Source organism: Pristiophorus japonicus, chromosome 1, assembly GCF_044704955.1.
Source record: "Pristiophorus japonicus isolate sPriJap1 chromosome 1, sPriJap1.hap1, whole genome shotgun sequence".
Lineage (NCBI taxonomy): Eukaryota > Metazoa > Chordata > Chondrichthyes > Pristiophoridae > Pristiophorus > Pristiophorus japonicus.
In genome coordinates, this window is record NC_091977.1 from 376,318,112 (window position 1) to 376,334,400 (window position 16,289).

General features: G+C 48.9%; 1 protein-coding gene across 3 annotated transcripts in view; it reads right to left on the reverse strand.

The window, feature by feature from the left end:
* LOC139259600 (stathmin-2-like) overlaps positions 1-16,289 on the reverse strand; it is a 66,816-nt gene that overhangs the window by 13,086 nt on the left and 37,441 nt on the right. For all 3 annotated transcript variants that reach the window (XM_070875091.1, XM_070875104.1, XM_070875097.1), the window contains one exon: positions 3,512-3,690. In XM_070875091.1, the coding sequence (XP_070731192.1) occupies positions 3,512-3,690 (179 nt within the window). The remainder of the gene's footprint in view (positions 1-3,511; positions 3,691-16,289) is intronic.

Here is a 16,289-nt window from a genome sequence, read left to right on the forward strand (position 1 = left end):
ATGTTGTGCATTTTTTCTATCTTTTATTATTGGTTATTAGTGTTTGCGGTGGGAGGGGGGGCGGTTCTCATTCATAATAATAGGAACTCCAACTTACGGAGTTTCCATTATTATGATGAGAATATTCTATACCTGATTGGTTGCCCAGAGCCATGTGACTCCAGCTCCAGGCCTGCGCATGTCCTGACGTGCATGTGCTGCGACGCACAGTCAGGAGAGACCAGAATCTCGTGTGACTGCAGCAGCTTCAGGTAGATGGGCATCTTTTTTCTAAAATCCATTCAAACGCCTGCGGGAAGGAGATGCTGGGATTTCTGGGCCAATGAGGGACACTTTATCTGTATAAACAATGTGTTACAGTGAGGTGTACTGTATCCGTATAAACACTATGTTCCAGTGAGGGGCACTGTTAAGAATACAGTGCTCTTCACTGTAACACATTGTTAAGAATACAGTGCCCCTCACTGTTACACATTGATGATGATGATGATGATCCTTGACACTGTGTTACAATGAGGGACGCTGTATCCTTAACAAAGTGTTACAATGAGGCTCACTATCCTTAACAATGTGTTACAATGAGGGGCACTGTATCCTTAACAATGTGTAACAGTGAGGAGTACTGTATCCTTAACAATGTGTTACAGCGAGGGACACTGTATCTTTAACAATGTTTTACTGCTTTTCCCCACGTGGTCGATCAGCCCGGCACTCTGCTGCAGTACATCGGGCTGATTGGGCTGGATTGCGGCAGCTGCTGTGGTCCAGGTAAGTTTTTCCTTTGCAGAGCCTGCAGCGATGATCCTTCCCTTTAAGGGAGGGAAGGAGCCTTCCAATGCTGCAGCGTTGCACACCTACCATCCTGCCTGCTGCCTGTTGTGCTCCAGGAATGAGTGGTGCGCTTGATTTCGCACTACAATTCCATCCCAGAGCGCAAACGTCGATTTTTACAAAAAGTTAAAAACATTGGCGCCTGGCGCAAATTGTTTCAACTTTGAAAAGTTAGCGCCCCAAACGGGACGATCCCGAATTTCTCATCCTTAAATTGTATGTGACATGAGATTCAGGGCGAGAGGAATGGCGGCGCTGAAGTTTCGCCCCTCTCCAAAAATTCAGGTTACTGCCGCCGAAGGAAGTGGAGTGCTCGTTAAGTGCTTCACTTCGTTCCTGGGGCGTTAATGGCAGTCCGAGGGGCCCTTCCCTCACTTGAAGGGAATGGACCACGCTGCAACTCTGCAAAGTAAAGAGGGACCTACCTAGACCACCGTGGAGTGGAGGTGTCGCGCAATCAGCCCGGCACTCAAGCAGAGTGCCGAGCTGACAGATCACGGCCAGGACATTGTGAAGAAACCAGATCAGCAGCGCCAACAAGATGATACGTTTTGTTTTTCACTTGGCCACCTCGCCTTTAATTTTTGCTCTGGTAGCAGTCGCCCACCCGAGCCACGCCTCCTGCAGCTGCCGGTGTTTTCGCCCAGCGCTGCTGTAGAGGGCAAAAGTAAATTTAGGGGGCGGGCGCTAACAGGACGATGCTTGCAGCAATGATGTCATGATCTCCGGGCACAGGGGTTCGGGGCACAAAGCTGTAGCACCGCTGCTAAACTGGCGGTAGTCGTTAACAGCACCACGCCCCGTACGGTAACTCATTTGCACCCCGTTAATGCCCAGGCACTAATAGGAGGTGCAAATGAGTTGAATTTCTTGCCCAAATTGTTTAGTATTTGTATTAAGGAGAGATCCATGATAAACACGTAGATTTGCAAAGGTGGCAAAGGTTGGTCTCATCTTCCTTGGGCTAGAAAGAAGAAAAGTAGGTTATGTTTTCTCAGTCCTGATTGCTATACATTGAACCCTGGCCAAAAGCAGATACACGAGGGTATCAGGGAAGAACAAGATTGGAATTGTCTGCAATGCCCCTATTATTGGATAGACTTCCAAAACTCACTCTCCAAGCTCACAGATGAATAAAAAAGGGTTTTAAAATTTATTTTTCTTTCTATTAAGTCACCCAGGTGAAATTATTTTGGATAGGCACAACACAACACAAATACACAGCATTAAACAATACCTAATTTGGCATTAATTGGTACTAATTGAACAGTTTTACTCAGAGACATCTAGGGGGTAGTTTTAACTTAACCTACCCAGTATCGGATGCCCGTTTTACACCTTGCCCGATTGTCTGCTCCATTGAAGTCAATGGAGTTTGGAATAATGAGGTCCATCTGCAGTGTCACCATAACAAGTAAGTGGAATAGTCGCTTCAATAACATTGTGCTGTCCTCGATGGATTGCACTGAAGTTGTTGCCATTGGCATGATTTTTAAAAATCTTGGTTTATGATTTTAATTAACAGTAAATTGGCTTTAAATACGACAAATTTTGAATGTTTGGCCACATCTCTTTGGGAATATAATAAAACTGCTTCTGTTATTAAAACTAATCATAAGGCACATCATGAATGTGTAGCACAGACTATTTCTCAGTCTGTTGCTATTGCATTAAGCCTTCAGCAACAAACTATAATTAGTTATGAGTTTGGTTTCATTTTTTTCTTCATTATGTGTGATGCATGGTCCAATAACACGTAGTTCTCGGTCAAAACATTACTGTGGAATTATTATATACAATATTATTCCCAGGATTAGTGTTATATGTTGATGCATAATGGAAATTGGTATTTTGTGTTCCTGAATTCATAATAATCATAGGCATCATAACTGGGCCTCCATTATTCATAAGTAGGTCATGGGTAAGACTAAAGGCAAGCTCGCAATGTTTGAGAACTCATTTCACTGAAACTGAGGTTTTTTCCCTGAGTTGTGTGAAGCTGCTTTTGAGTTAGTGGCCTCAGTACTAAAAGGAATTGAATATAAACATTTTAATGATGATTTAAATAACAACCAGGAAACACTATAATTTTTGGCAGTAATCGACTGAAAGGTGTGCGATCGGTACAGGCCTGCTCTTGCCTGCATTCACAGTACATATCAACTTATCTTCCAGTACCTGCATCATGTACTTTAAATTAATTCTGCAGACTTCATAGAAAAATGTGACTCTGACAGGCCCTGATATCACTGGTATTGCTAAGTTATACTTTTAAATAACATCATGAGAGATGTGGTCAAAAATCTGAGTTAATTGAGAATATCATTTTTTTAAATTATTTTCCCTCTGTTCTCCTGAAGGCACTACCTCAGTTCGGAGACAGTTTCACGTTTCCAATGGCTCTCCAATAGCTCCCCAAATAACCATTCTTCATGTGGGAATCTGGATAGTGAGCATTGGTGAACTTTGAATCATGGAAACCATGATAGTTCAGCCCAATCCTGTCCTCACCGGACATCCACATATATATAAGGTGAATTGTAACATTCCCACTCTGTACAGACCAGGGACTGAACTCTGACTTGTATGGCCCAATACCACATACAGTCATCAAGGGAGCCCCTTCATTTTTTTTTGCAAGTTAAATTATATTTGGTATGATCCAAAGCATTAATTTTACCTTCCTCCTGTCTTCAGCAGCCTCAAGCTTCTTCTGGATCTCATCCAAAGAGAGGTCCTTCTTCTTTGGCAGTGACAGAGGGCAGTCCAGTGCTGGTGCCGCTTCTGGAGAAGGTGGCTTTAAGATCACCTCAAAGGACTGACCTGAGGCACGCTTGTTGATTTGTTTAACTTCCATGTCTGGAGAATATAGCATGTAATGTAAACACGTGCATTTTACAACAGAATTATTTTGTATCAAATCATTGCATCAATTGAAAACAGCCATTTAAGTACAATGCGTTTCTAATGTGAACAAGACATTTACTGTCCTCGAGGAAGTCAAGACTGAGGCCTCAATATGCACGTCACCTCAACTCACCTGCCCCAGTTGGGTGCTTTTCACCTTAGCCACTGAGTGACTGGTGTCTACCTTAGCTAACGAAAAGTTGACATTTAGTTTTATATTAGTTGATTATGGAACTGGATTGCCTTCAGTTGTGGCCCAGCCTTCCTCTCACCTGGATACATGGCAGCAAATGCCCTTGAAAGAGAGTAAGTAGTTTTAAAGAATACGCTAAATAGGTTACATTTCAACCTCTAATTGTTTTTGGTTTGAGGTCTTGTCATTCTCATGATGAACAAGTGTTGTCTTTGATTTTTATCTTTTATTTCACTCCCCTGAAGTTCCCCTGGGCTCAAGTCTCTGGTTGTGGGTTCAAGTCCCACTCCAGGGGCTTGAGCACATAAATCTAGGCTGACACTCCAGCGCAGTTCTGAGGGAGTGCTGTGACGTCGGAGATGCCGTCTTTCAGATGAGATGTTAAACCGAGGCCCCTATCTGCTCTCAGGTGGGCGTAATAGATCCAATGGCACTATTTTGAAGAAGAGCAGGGGAGTTATCCCTGGTGTCCTGGCCAATATTTATCCCTCAAGTAATATAACAAAAACAGGTCATTATCACATTGTTGTTTGTGGGAGCTTACTGTGCGCAAATTGGTTGCCATGTTTCCTACATTACAACAGTGACTAAGCTTCAAAAGTACTTCATTTGCTGTAAAGCGCTTTGAGACATCCAGTGGTCGTGTAAAATGCTATATAAATGCAAGCCTTTCTTTCTTTCTGAAAGTACAATATTGGGTTACAGCTGGTGGTCATCCTCTAGTACCTTGCCAAATGGAATTTCAGCAAAACTTCTCTTTACATCACTGAGCTCTAGCAACCAAAGAGGCCCTGAAAATTTGTAGAGGGTTGACATCTTAGTGCCACTGTTCCCTCGAGGATCTTTAGTGCCACTGTTCCCTCGAGGATCTTAGTGCCACTGTTCCCTTGAGGATCTTTAGTGCCACTGTTCCCTCGAGGATGCGCGGGTGGGCGCACTGATCCCTGAACTCCTGCACACTTCAACTGAAATGCAGGAGCCCAATACACAATGGCCCCGGGAATCCAGGAAATGCAGGAGCCCAATTGTTAAGTATCGAATAACTCCATGAGGCTAAGTATGGTGAGCTAGTTCAGGCATGACCTTACTCCAGTTTATTTATTCTCAAAGTGAGGATTCAACATGGCTGCCAACATTCTACACACGGCTTGCACGTGTCTGCCAGTGACCATTAGGACTCCGACAGTCACGCCCTCCGGTGGCAGGTAAAATCCAGTTAACATGCATTACACCAATACACAATGGCCCCGGGAATCCAGGAAATGCAGGAGCCCAATACACAATGGCCCTGGGAATCCAGGAAATGCAGGAGCCCAATACACAATGGTCCCGGGAATCCAGGAAATGCAGGAGCCCAATACACAATGGCCCCAGGAATCCAGGAAATGCAGGAGCCCAATACACAATGGCCCTGGGAGTCCAGGCAGAGTCGTTTGTGAGTTTTGCAACCTCGGGGCCGATCGCAATTGCAGCTCTTGAAGTGTGAGTTCTGATGGTTGATGGGTTGCTCTGCAATGCCGGGATGGGTTGTTTTTCTCCCTCGAACTTTAATCTTTCAGCTGGACAGTGGGAGAATCCCCACTCACTGACTGTTTGCCGGCTTGCGGGACACCAGAGCAGCGCAGGCGCAGTATCCAGTTGGGATACACTTTTGTCGGCTCTGTGCAGAGGGCAGGGGATTCGTTTGTGGCTGGGGGAGTTGGAGAGAGAGAGACTGAGAAGAGACAAAGACTGGGGGAGGGAGAGAGACTGGGGAAGTGTGAGAGAGAGAGAGAGAGAGAGAGAGAGAGAGAGAGAGAGAGAGAGAGAGAGAGAGAGACTGGGAGAGGGAGAGAGAGAGAGAGAGAGTGGGAGAGGGAGAGAGAGAGCGACTGGGGAGAGAGAGAGAGAGAGAGAGAGAGTGGGAGAGGGAGAGAGAGAGCGACTGGGGAGAGAGAGAGCGACTGGGGGGAGAGAGAGAGAGAGAGAGTGGGAGAGGGAGAGAGAGAGCGACTGGGGAGAGAGAGAGAGAGAGAGAGTGGGAGAGGGAGAGAGAGAGCGACTGGGGAGAGAGAGAGCGACTGGGGGGAGAGAGAGAGAGAGAGAGCGACTGGGGAGAGAGAGAGAGAGAGAGAGAGAGAGAGAGAGAGAGTGGGAGACTGGACAGAAAGAGAGAGAGAGGGAGAGAGAGAGAGGGGCAGACTGGAGAGAGAGAGAGAGAGAGAGATGAGGAGAGAGAAAGACTGGGGATAGAGAGATGGAGGGAAAGAGAGAGAGGGAGACTGGGGGTGGGAGGGCGACAGAGAGAGAGAGAGAGAGAGAGAGAGAGAGAGAGAGAAAGGGGTCTGGGAGAGACAGAGAGAGTGAGAGAGAGAGAGAATCTGGGGAGACAGAGAGGGAGGGAGAGAGAGGGGGATGAGAAAGGGAGACGGGGCGAAGAGAGAGAGAGAGAGAGAGAGAGAGAGAAAGACTGGGAGAGAGAGAGTGAGAGAGAGGGGAACTGGCGAGAGAGAGGGAGGAAGAGAGAGGGAGACAGGGGGACAGGGGGGCAGGGAAGGAGAATGAGAGAGACTGGGGGAGAGAGGGAGAGGGAGAATGGGAGACTGGGGGAAGAGAGAGAGAGACTGTGCGAGAGAGAGGGAGACTGGGGAGAGAGAGAGAGAGAGAGAGAGAGAGAGAGAGAGAGAGAGAGAGTGGGAGAAAGGGGAACTGGGGAGAGAGTGATGGGAGAGAGAGGAAGACTGGGGAGAGAGGGAGCGAGAGAGACTGGGAGAGAGAGAGAGAGAGATAGAGAGAGAGAGAGTGAGAGACTGGGGGAAGAGAGAGATTGGGGGAGAAATAGGAGACTGGGGAGAGAGAGGGAGAGGGAGACTGGGGGAGAGAGGGACAGAGCGACTGGGCAGAGAGAGAGAGAGAGAGAGAGAGAGAGAGAGAGAGAGTGGGAGACTGGACAGAAAGAGAGCGAGAGAGAGAGAGAGAGAGAGAGAGAGAGGGGCAGACTGGAGAGAGAGAGAGAGAGAGAGAGAGAGAGAGAGAGAGAGAGATGAGATGAGGAGAGCGAAAGATTGGGGATAGAGAGATGGAGGGAAAGAGAGAGAGGGAGACTGGGGGTGGGAGGGAGACAGAGAGAGAGAGAGAGGGGGAGATGGGGGAGAGAAAGGGGTCTGGGAGAGACAGAGTGAGAGAGAGAGAGAGAATCTGGGGAGACAGAGAGGGAGGGAGAGAGGGAAACTGGGGAGAGAGAGGGGAGTGAGAAAGGGAGACGGGGCGAAGAGAGAGAGAGAGAGAGAGAGAGAGAGAGAGAGAGACTGGGAGAGAGGGGAACTGGGGAGAAAGAGGGAGGAAGAGAGAGGGAGATTGGGAGAGAGAGAAGAGGACAGGGGGGCAGGGAAGGAGAATGAGAGAGACTGGGGGGAGAGAGAGTGAGACTGTGCGAGAGAGACTGGGGAGAGAGAGGGAGACTGGGGAGAGAGAGGGAGAGAGAGAGAGAGAGAGAGAGAGAGTGGGAGAAAGGGGAACTGGGGAGAGAGTGATGGGAGAGAGAGGAAGACTGGGGAGAGAGAGAGAGGGAGAGGGGGACAGGATGGGGGTGGGGGGAGAGGGAGAGAGAGAGACTGGGAGAGAGGGAGACAGTGAGAGAGAGAGAGAGAGAGAGAGAGAGAGAGTGAGAGGGAGAGAGACTGGGCGAAGAGAGAGATTGGGGGAGAAATAGGAGACTGGGGAGAGAGAGGGAGAGGGAGACTGGGGGAGAGAGGGTGACCGAGAAGGGACGGAGAGAGACTGGGGAGAGCAAACAAGAGATTGGAGGAAAGAGATAGACTGGGGGAAGAGAGTGTGACTGGGGGAGAGAGAGAGAGACACAGTGGCTGAGAAGACAGAGAGAGGAGACTGGGGAGAGAGATAGATCGAGAGAGGGATAGGGAGAGAGGGAGTCTGGGGGAGGGAGAGGAAGAGTGGAGGAGAAAGCGAGGGAGACAGGGAGAGAGCGGCTGGGAGAGAGAGACTGGAGAGAGAGAGAGAGAGAGAGAGAGAGAGAGAGAGAGACTGGGGAGAGAGACAGAGCGTGGCTGGGAAGAGAGAGAGGGGAGACTGGTGGAGAGAGAGGCTAGGATAGAGAGGCTGGGAGAGAAAGAGAGACTGGAAGAGAGAGAGGGAGACTGGAGAGAGACTGGAGAGAGAGAGAGAGAGAGAGAGAGGAGAGACTGAGGGAGAGAGATGGAAAGAGAGAGAGCGACTGGGAGAGAGAGAGAGAGAGAGGGAGGGAAAGAGAGAGGGAGCCTGTGGAGAGAGAGCGACTGGGGGAGAGCGAGGCTGGTAGAGAGACAGAACGGTGAGAGAGAGAGAGAGTGTGAGGGAAATTGGGAGAGAGAGAGGGGGGAGACTGGGGGATAGAGATGAGGAGAGACTGGGGAGAAAGAGATGTTGTGAGTGAGAGAGTGGGAGATTGGGGGAGGGGGTGAGACTGGGGAGAGAGAGAGAGAGGGAGAGAGAGAGAGAGAGAGAGAGAGAGAGAGAGAGAGAGAGAGAGAGAGACGGGGTAGAGGGAGAGAGAGAGAGAGAGAGAGAGAGAGAGAGAGACAGGGGGGAAAGAGAGGGTGTCGGGAGAGAGAGACTGTGAGAGAGACAAACTGGGAGGGACAGAGAGAGAGGGAGATTGGGGAGAGAGGGAGATGGAGTCTGGAGCGGGGGTCAGACAGAGAGAGAGAGAGAGAGAGAGAGAGAGAGAGAGAGAGAGAGAGAGAGGGGGAGCCTGGAGAGAGAGAGGGATCCTGGAGAGAGAAGGAGAGGGGAAGGGAGACTGGGGGAGGGAAGAGAGAGACTGGGCGGGAGAGAGACTGTGGGAGAGAGAGGGGGAGACTGGGGAGAGAGAGAGGAAGGGAGAGAGGGGGCTGGGGGAGCGAGAGGGAGACTGTGGGAGAGAGAGGGAGAGAGAGACTGGGGAGAGCAAGGCTGGGAGAGAAACAATTTGGGGAGAGACGGAGTGAGTCATTACAATTGGCGATGAGGTAATTTAAGAATCTTCGCATGCACAATGGATACGGTTGGAATCCTGGAGAGATTCGTGGAGGGCGAGGATTGGTCGGATTTTGTCAACCGCCTGGATCAGTATTTTGTGCCCAATGGCACGGAGGCAGAGGCCTACGCAGTTAAGCGCAAGGCAATTCTCCTCACCGTTTGCGGTCCGAAAATTTACGGCCTCATGAAGAATTTTCTCTCGCCTGTACGTCTGGAGGAAAAAGGGTACGAGGAATTTTGTACGTTGGTAGATAACCATTTGAAGCCACAAAAGGGGATCATCATATCACGCTACCGTTTCTACACGCATGTTCGTGCTGAGGGCCAGGTCGTGTCGGGATTTGTCGCAGACCTGCGACGTTTTGCTGAGCCGTGTAAGTTCGGGAACATGTTGGAAGATATGCTGCGTGATGTCATCGTGATAGGCATCAGCCATGATGTGATCCTCAGGAAGCTGTTGGCTGCAGAGACGCTGGATTTGAAAAAGGCCACCGTGACTGCCCAGGCCTACATGACGATGATTGATAATTTGCGGCAGATATCATTGATGACTCGGATTTCCATGGCAAGTACTGTAAACAAGATGGCGTCGTTTTCGGGCAGAGCGGCTTACGCGAAACCTGTCGTTGTTCAGAATCCGCCAACTGGTTCGAATCAGATTTCACCCTGTTGCCGTTGTGGGGACAATCATCGGCCTTATCAATGTCAGGTTAGACAATATTCATGCAATGGACGTTCGAAAGCGGGGCACCTTCACAGGATGTGTCCACAACAGAGCAAGCGTGGTGCGGCTCACCATGTGGTTGATGAGGACCAGTTCAGTGATGGCCCGGATACGCAACCCGAGGAGGAAGTGAATGGACTGTATTCGTTCCTGAGCAAGAGCCAGCCGATAGTCGTTAATGTGAAGCTGAATGGCTGTATCAATGGAGCTGGACACGGGTGTGAGCCAGTCGATAATGAGCCAAAGAACATTCGACAAGCTGTGGGACACTAAGGCTGCGAAACTGAAGCTGAGTCCAGTCAATGCCAGGTTGTGTACTTACACTAAGGAATCCATACTGGTGCTCGGCAGTGCAGCAATCGAGGTGTCATATGATGGTGTGGTTCATGAGCTACCATTATGGATCGTCCCAGGTAATGGTCCATTGCTGTTCGGCAGGAATTGGCTCGAGAAAATCAAGCTGAATTGGAATGATGTCAAGATGTTGTCCTTGGTGGATGATACTTCATGTGCTCAAGTATTGAAAAAGTTTCCTTCTTTGTTTGAACCCGGGCATTGGTAATTTTATGGGAGCCAAGGTGCAGATTCACCTGGATTCCAATGCAAGGCCTGTCTATCACAAAGCTTGGTCTGTTCTGTACATGATGAGGGAGAAGGTGGAAATTGAGCTTGACAGACTCCAGCGTGAAGGGATCATATCACCGGTCGATTTTAATGAGTGAGCTAGTCCCATTGTTCCTGTGTTGAAGAGTGACGACACTGTCAGGATTTGTGGAGACTACAAGGTTACAAATAACCGATTTTCGAAACAGGGTCAGTATCCGTTACCGAGGGCTGATGACCTGTTCGCCATGCTAGCTAGTGGAAAGTCGTTCATGAAACTGGATCTGACACCAGCCTATATGACCCAGGAGCTTGTTGACACTTCGAAGAAACTCACCTGCATCAACACCCATAAAGGACTGTTCGTCTACAACTGGTGTCCTTTTGGGATTTGTTCGGCTGCAGCCATATTTCAAAGGAATATGAAGAGTTTACTGAAGTCCGTTCCTAGAATGGTCGTATTTCAAGATGACATTCTGGTCACAGGTCGGGACACTGCTGATCATCTGAACAATCTTGAAGAAGTCCTACAGCGTCTGGACAAAGTGGAACTTAGGCTGTAACGCTCGAAGTGTGTAGTCATGGCACCTGAAGGCGAATTCCTCGGGACGAAGATTGCTGCTGATGGCATCAGGCCCATTTATTCGAAAACCGAGGCCATCAAAAATGCACCCAGGCCTCAGAATATGACGGAGCTGCATTCGTTTCTTGCGCTACTCAACTACTTTGGTAATTTCTTACCCAGATTTAGCTTTTTACTACAGCCACTGCATGTGTTACTAAGAAAAGGCAACAACTGGGTCTGGGGTGCATCTCAAGATAGAGCCTTTGAGAAAGCCAAGAATCTGCTCTGTTCAAACAAGTTGCTTGATCATTATGATCCATGTAAGCATCTTGTATTGGCCTGTGATGCTTCATCATATGGGGTTGGCTGCGTACTTCAACAAGCAAATGAATCGGGCAAGCTACAATCTGTTGCGTATGCTTCGAGAAGTCTATCAAAAGCAGAAAGAGCGTACAGTATAGTAGAGAAAGAAGCTTTGGCCTGTGTGAATGGGGTAAAAAAAATGCATGTTTGGTCTTCGTTTTGAACTAGAAACGGATCACAAGCCACTCATTTCATTATTTGCAGAAAAGAAAGGTATTAATACTAATGCATTGTCCCGCATTCAAAGGTGGGTGCTGACATTGTCTGCTTATGATTACGTCATCCATCATAGACCTGGTACTGGGAATTGTGCCAATGCACTGAGTCGTCTGCCCTTACCCACAACTGAGATGCAGACACCTCAATCTGCAGATCTAGTGTTAGTAATGGATGCTTTTGAGAGTGAAGGAACCCCTGTCACTGCTCAACAAGTTAGGATCTGGACCAGCCATGACCCTATTTTATCGGTTGTGAAAAGGTGAGTACTCAGTGGTGATTGGTCTGCCATACCTATGGAGATGCATGAGGAGACCAAACCTTACAACCGTCGCAAGGATGAGCTGTCCATTCAGTCAGACTGTTTACTGTGGGGTAATTGTATAATCATGCCTAAGAAAGGTCAAAAAAAATTTGTACGTGAACTTCATTGCACTCATCCTGGTATTGTCATGATGAAGTCCAGCGCTAGGTCTCATGTATGGTGGCCTGGAATTGACTCTGATCTGGAATCATGCGTGCATCAGTGCAATACTTGCATGCAGCTTAGTAAAGTACCAGCGGAATCTCCACTGAGTCTTTGTTCATGGCTATCCAAACCATGGTCGAGGATCCACATTGATTTTGCGGGCCCTTTCCGAGGAAAGATGTTTTTTGTCGTAGTAGATGCATATTCAAAGTGGATAGAGTGTGTTATTGTGTCATCCAGCACATCTACAGCTACCATTGAGAGCCTTCGTATCATGTTTGCTCCTCATGGTTTGCCTGATATTGTTGTGAGCGACAACGGATCTTGCTTCATAAGTCTTGAGTTCCAGGAGTTCATGGAACTCAATGGCATCAGACATGTGAGATCAGCTCCATTCAAGCCTGCTTCTAATGGTCAAGCAGAGCGTACCGTTCAAACGATCAAGCAAAGTATGAAATGTGTAACTCGGGGCTCACTGCAGAGATGGTTGTCATGTATATTGCTCAGTTACAGGTCAAGACCTCATATGCTTACTGGGGTTCCTCCTGCTGAACTACTGATAAAGAGAAATCTCAAGACCAGGCTTTCTCTTGTTCATCCTGATTTGAATGATCGTGTTGTAAACAGACATCAAAGTCAGCAATGGTGTCATGATCGTGTTGCCGTGTCACGTGACATCTCGGTCAACGGTTCGGTTTATGTACTGAACTATGGTCAAGGTCCAAAGTGGATCGCCGGCACTGTTGCAGCCAAGGAGGGTAACAGAGTGTTTATTGTCGTGCTCAAGAATGGGCAAACTTGCAGGAAACAGGTTAAACTGTGGCACACGGATGAACTGGAACCGAGTGAGGAAGATGCAGCCAGTGACCAACCAACCATTATTCACTCATCGGAGGACTCTGCTGACATGACTGACTCTGAACCTTCAGACTCTGATGTGGTCATGACCACTCCCATCAGATCGGCTACTCAGCCCTCAGTCTTAACGGACTCAACACTCGCCCAAAGCCAAAGTTAAACTGAGATAATCAACTCGTGAGAGGAAAGCCCCAGACCGTCTTAATTTGTAAAAAGACTGTTGTTAAGATTTTACAAGGGGGATGTTGTTATGTATTAATGCTTGAGGGTCACCGCAGTCGGAGGTCATCGGGCTGAACACATGTGGCATGTGTGCTTGGTCACCTGTATATAAGCTGGGTGTCTTTGTCACGCAGGTACTCTCGGGCTGGAATAAAGATGGATCAGGTTGCAGCTGAGTGAATTTATAGTAACCAGACTCTTGAGTCATTACAGGGGGAGACTGCGGGAGAGAGAGAGGGTGAGAGAGAGAGAGAGGGAGACTAGAGAGAGAAAAGAGATGAGGAGAGAGAGAGAGAGAGAGAGACTGGGGAGAGAGAGAGAGAGAGAGAGAGCGAGAGAGAGAGGGACTGGCAGCTGGGAGGGGGACAGAGAGAGAGAGAGGGAGAGAGAGAGAGTGATAGGGGGGTGGGGGGTGAGAGATAGCAAGACTGGGGGAGAGAGGGAGACTGGGTGACAGAAAGGGAGAGAGAGAGAGAGAGAGAGAGAGAGAGAGAGAGAGAGAGAGAGAGAGGGGGAGAGAGAGACTTGGGAGAGAGAGAGAGAGACTGGGGAGGGGGGGGAGAGAGAGAGAGGGAGACTGGAGAGAGAGGGAGGGAGACTGGATGAGGGAGAGAGAGATTGGGGGAGAGAGAGACAGTTTGGGGAGAGGGAGAGAGTGAGGGAGACACAGAGAGCGAGTGGGGGGGTGGGAAACTGGGGGAGTGAGAGAGAGAGAGAGAGAGAGAAGGGGAGACTGGAGAGAGATAAGGAGAGGGAGAGACTAGGGAGAGGGAGAGAGAGAAATGGAGGGAAAGGAAGACTGGGGGTGGGATAAAGACAGAGAGAGAGAGAAAGAGAGAGAGAGATAGAGATGAGGAAGAATGAGAATGAGAGAGAGAGAGAGAGGGAGAGAGAGAGGGTGTCATGTATCCTAAATGGCTACTGTTTGTACTATCACAAGGTGTGCCACCAGAGGGCACAGTAGTGGGAGACTTGTTGGTTACCTGCACAGGTGTAGTATAAAAGGCAGGCCACCAGGTGTGATCCTCAGTCTGGAGTTATTAATAAAGGACTAAGGTCACTACAGTTCAAGTACATCACATTGCCTCGTGGAGTCATTATCAGAGCATCCAAGGACATAACTGTTATGTATGTAAACCTGTAAATACCTTCTTTAACCACCAGAAGGCTCATCCCCGGAGTCCCAAGGGATCCCACAATCCCTTGGGAGCACCTGTACATAAGCAGACCTCACAGGCTGGAGGGGCACTTTGGAGACCTGAATAAAGGACTACGGTCACACGTTACTTTGAGCTCACAGTATCCGGTCAGATTCTTTATGCAAGAGATAACAACTGGCGACGAGATACAGATAATGAACCCCACCGCAACAATGCAGAGAACCGTGGGCATCCTGGAGAAATTTTCGGAGGGAGATGATTTGGAAACCTTCGTGGAGCGACTTGACCAATACTTCGTGGCCAATGAGCTGGAAGGAGAAGTGAACGCTGCCAAACGAAGAGTGATCCTCCACACCGTTTGCGGGGCACCAACGTATGGCCTCATGAAAAATCTGCTTGCTCCAGCGAAACCCACAGAGAAGTCATACGATATTTGTGCACACTGGTCTGGGAGCATCTAAAGCGAAGGAAAGCGTTCTGACGGCGAGGTACCGGTTCTACACATACAAGAGGTCTGAAGGCCAGGAAGTGGCGAACTACATCTCCGAGCTAAGATGCCTTGCAGGACATTGCGAATTTGAAGGACACTTGGAGCACATGCTCAGGGATTTCTTTGTACTTGGCATTGGCCATGAAGTAAAACTTCGCAAACTTTTGACTGGAGAGACCCCAACCTTGAGTAAAGCCATAGCAATAGCCCAGGCGTTCATCGCCACCAGTGACAATACCAAACAAATCTCTCAGCACACGAGTGCTGTTGCAAGTACTGTGAACAAAGTAACAAAGAACAAAGTTTTCTTATCGCAATGTACAGGGCAGGCCCCACATGCCTGCAGCTGCATGTCCGCAGATGTCTCAGAGTCCACCATCAAGGCTGATGAATGCAAGGCCATTAACACCTTGTTGGCGCTGTGGGGGTGATCATCATTTCCATTCATGCCGCATCAAAGGGTACGTTTGCAGGGGCTATGGAACAATGGGACACCTCCAACGTATGTGCAGGCGAGCTGAAAACCGTGCTAATCCTGCAAACCACTATGTTGCAGAGGAGGACAGATCCATGGGGGATCACGACGAACCAGAGCCTCAGACTGAGAAGGCAGAGGTAAACGGGTGCACACATTTACCACAAAGTGTCCCCCGATAATGCTGAAGGTTGAATTAAATGGACTCCCGGTGTCAATGGAGCTGGACACGGGCGCAAGCCAGTCCATAATAAGCAAAAAGACTTTTGATAAATTGTGGTGCAGCAAGGCCTCAAGGCCGGTCTTGGCTCCCATTCGTACTAAACTGAGAATGTATACAAAAGGAACTGGTTCCATAATTGGCAGTGCTACTGTAAAGGTCTCCTATGATGGAGCAGTGCAAAAATTACCACTCAGTGGTACCGGGCGACGGCCCCACACTGTTCGGCAGGAACTGGCTGGGAAAGATACGCTGGAACTGGAACGATGTCCGAGGGCTCCCGTCCTTTGCCCAGGTCTTAAACAAGTTCCCCTCGCTGTTCGAACCAGGTATTGGGAAGTTCCAAGGAGCAAAAGTGCAGATCCATTTGATTCGGGGGCGCGACCCATCCATCACAAGGCGAGAGCGGTACTGTACATGATGAGAGGGTGGAGATCGAACTGGACCGGCTGTAACGAGAGGGCATCATTTTGCCGATCTAATTCAACGAGTGGGCCAATCCAATTGTTCCAGTCCTCCAGGAAGATGGCACCGTCAGAATCCGTGGTGATTACAAAGTAACTATCAATCGTTTCTCCCTGCAGGATCAATACCTGCTACAAAAGGCAGACGACCTATTTGCGACGCTGGTGGGAGGAAAAACGTTCATGAAGCTGGACTTGACCTCGGCCTACATGACACAGGAGCTGGAGGAATCATCGAAGGGCATCACCTGCATCAACACGCACAAAGGTCTCTTCATTTACAACAGATGCCCGTTTGGGATTGGATCAACCGCGGCGATATTCCAGAGGAACATGGAAAGCTTGCTGAAGACGGTCCCGCGCACCGTGGTCTTCCAGGACGACATCTTGGCTACAGGTCGGGACACCGTCGAGCACCTGCAGAACCTGGAGGAGGTTCTTAGGCAACTTAATCGTGCGGGGCTCAGGTTAAGACGCTCGAAGTGCGTTTTCCTGGCGCCTGAAGTGGAGTTCCTGGGGAGAAGAATTGCAGTG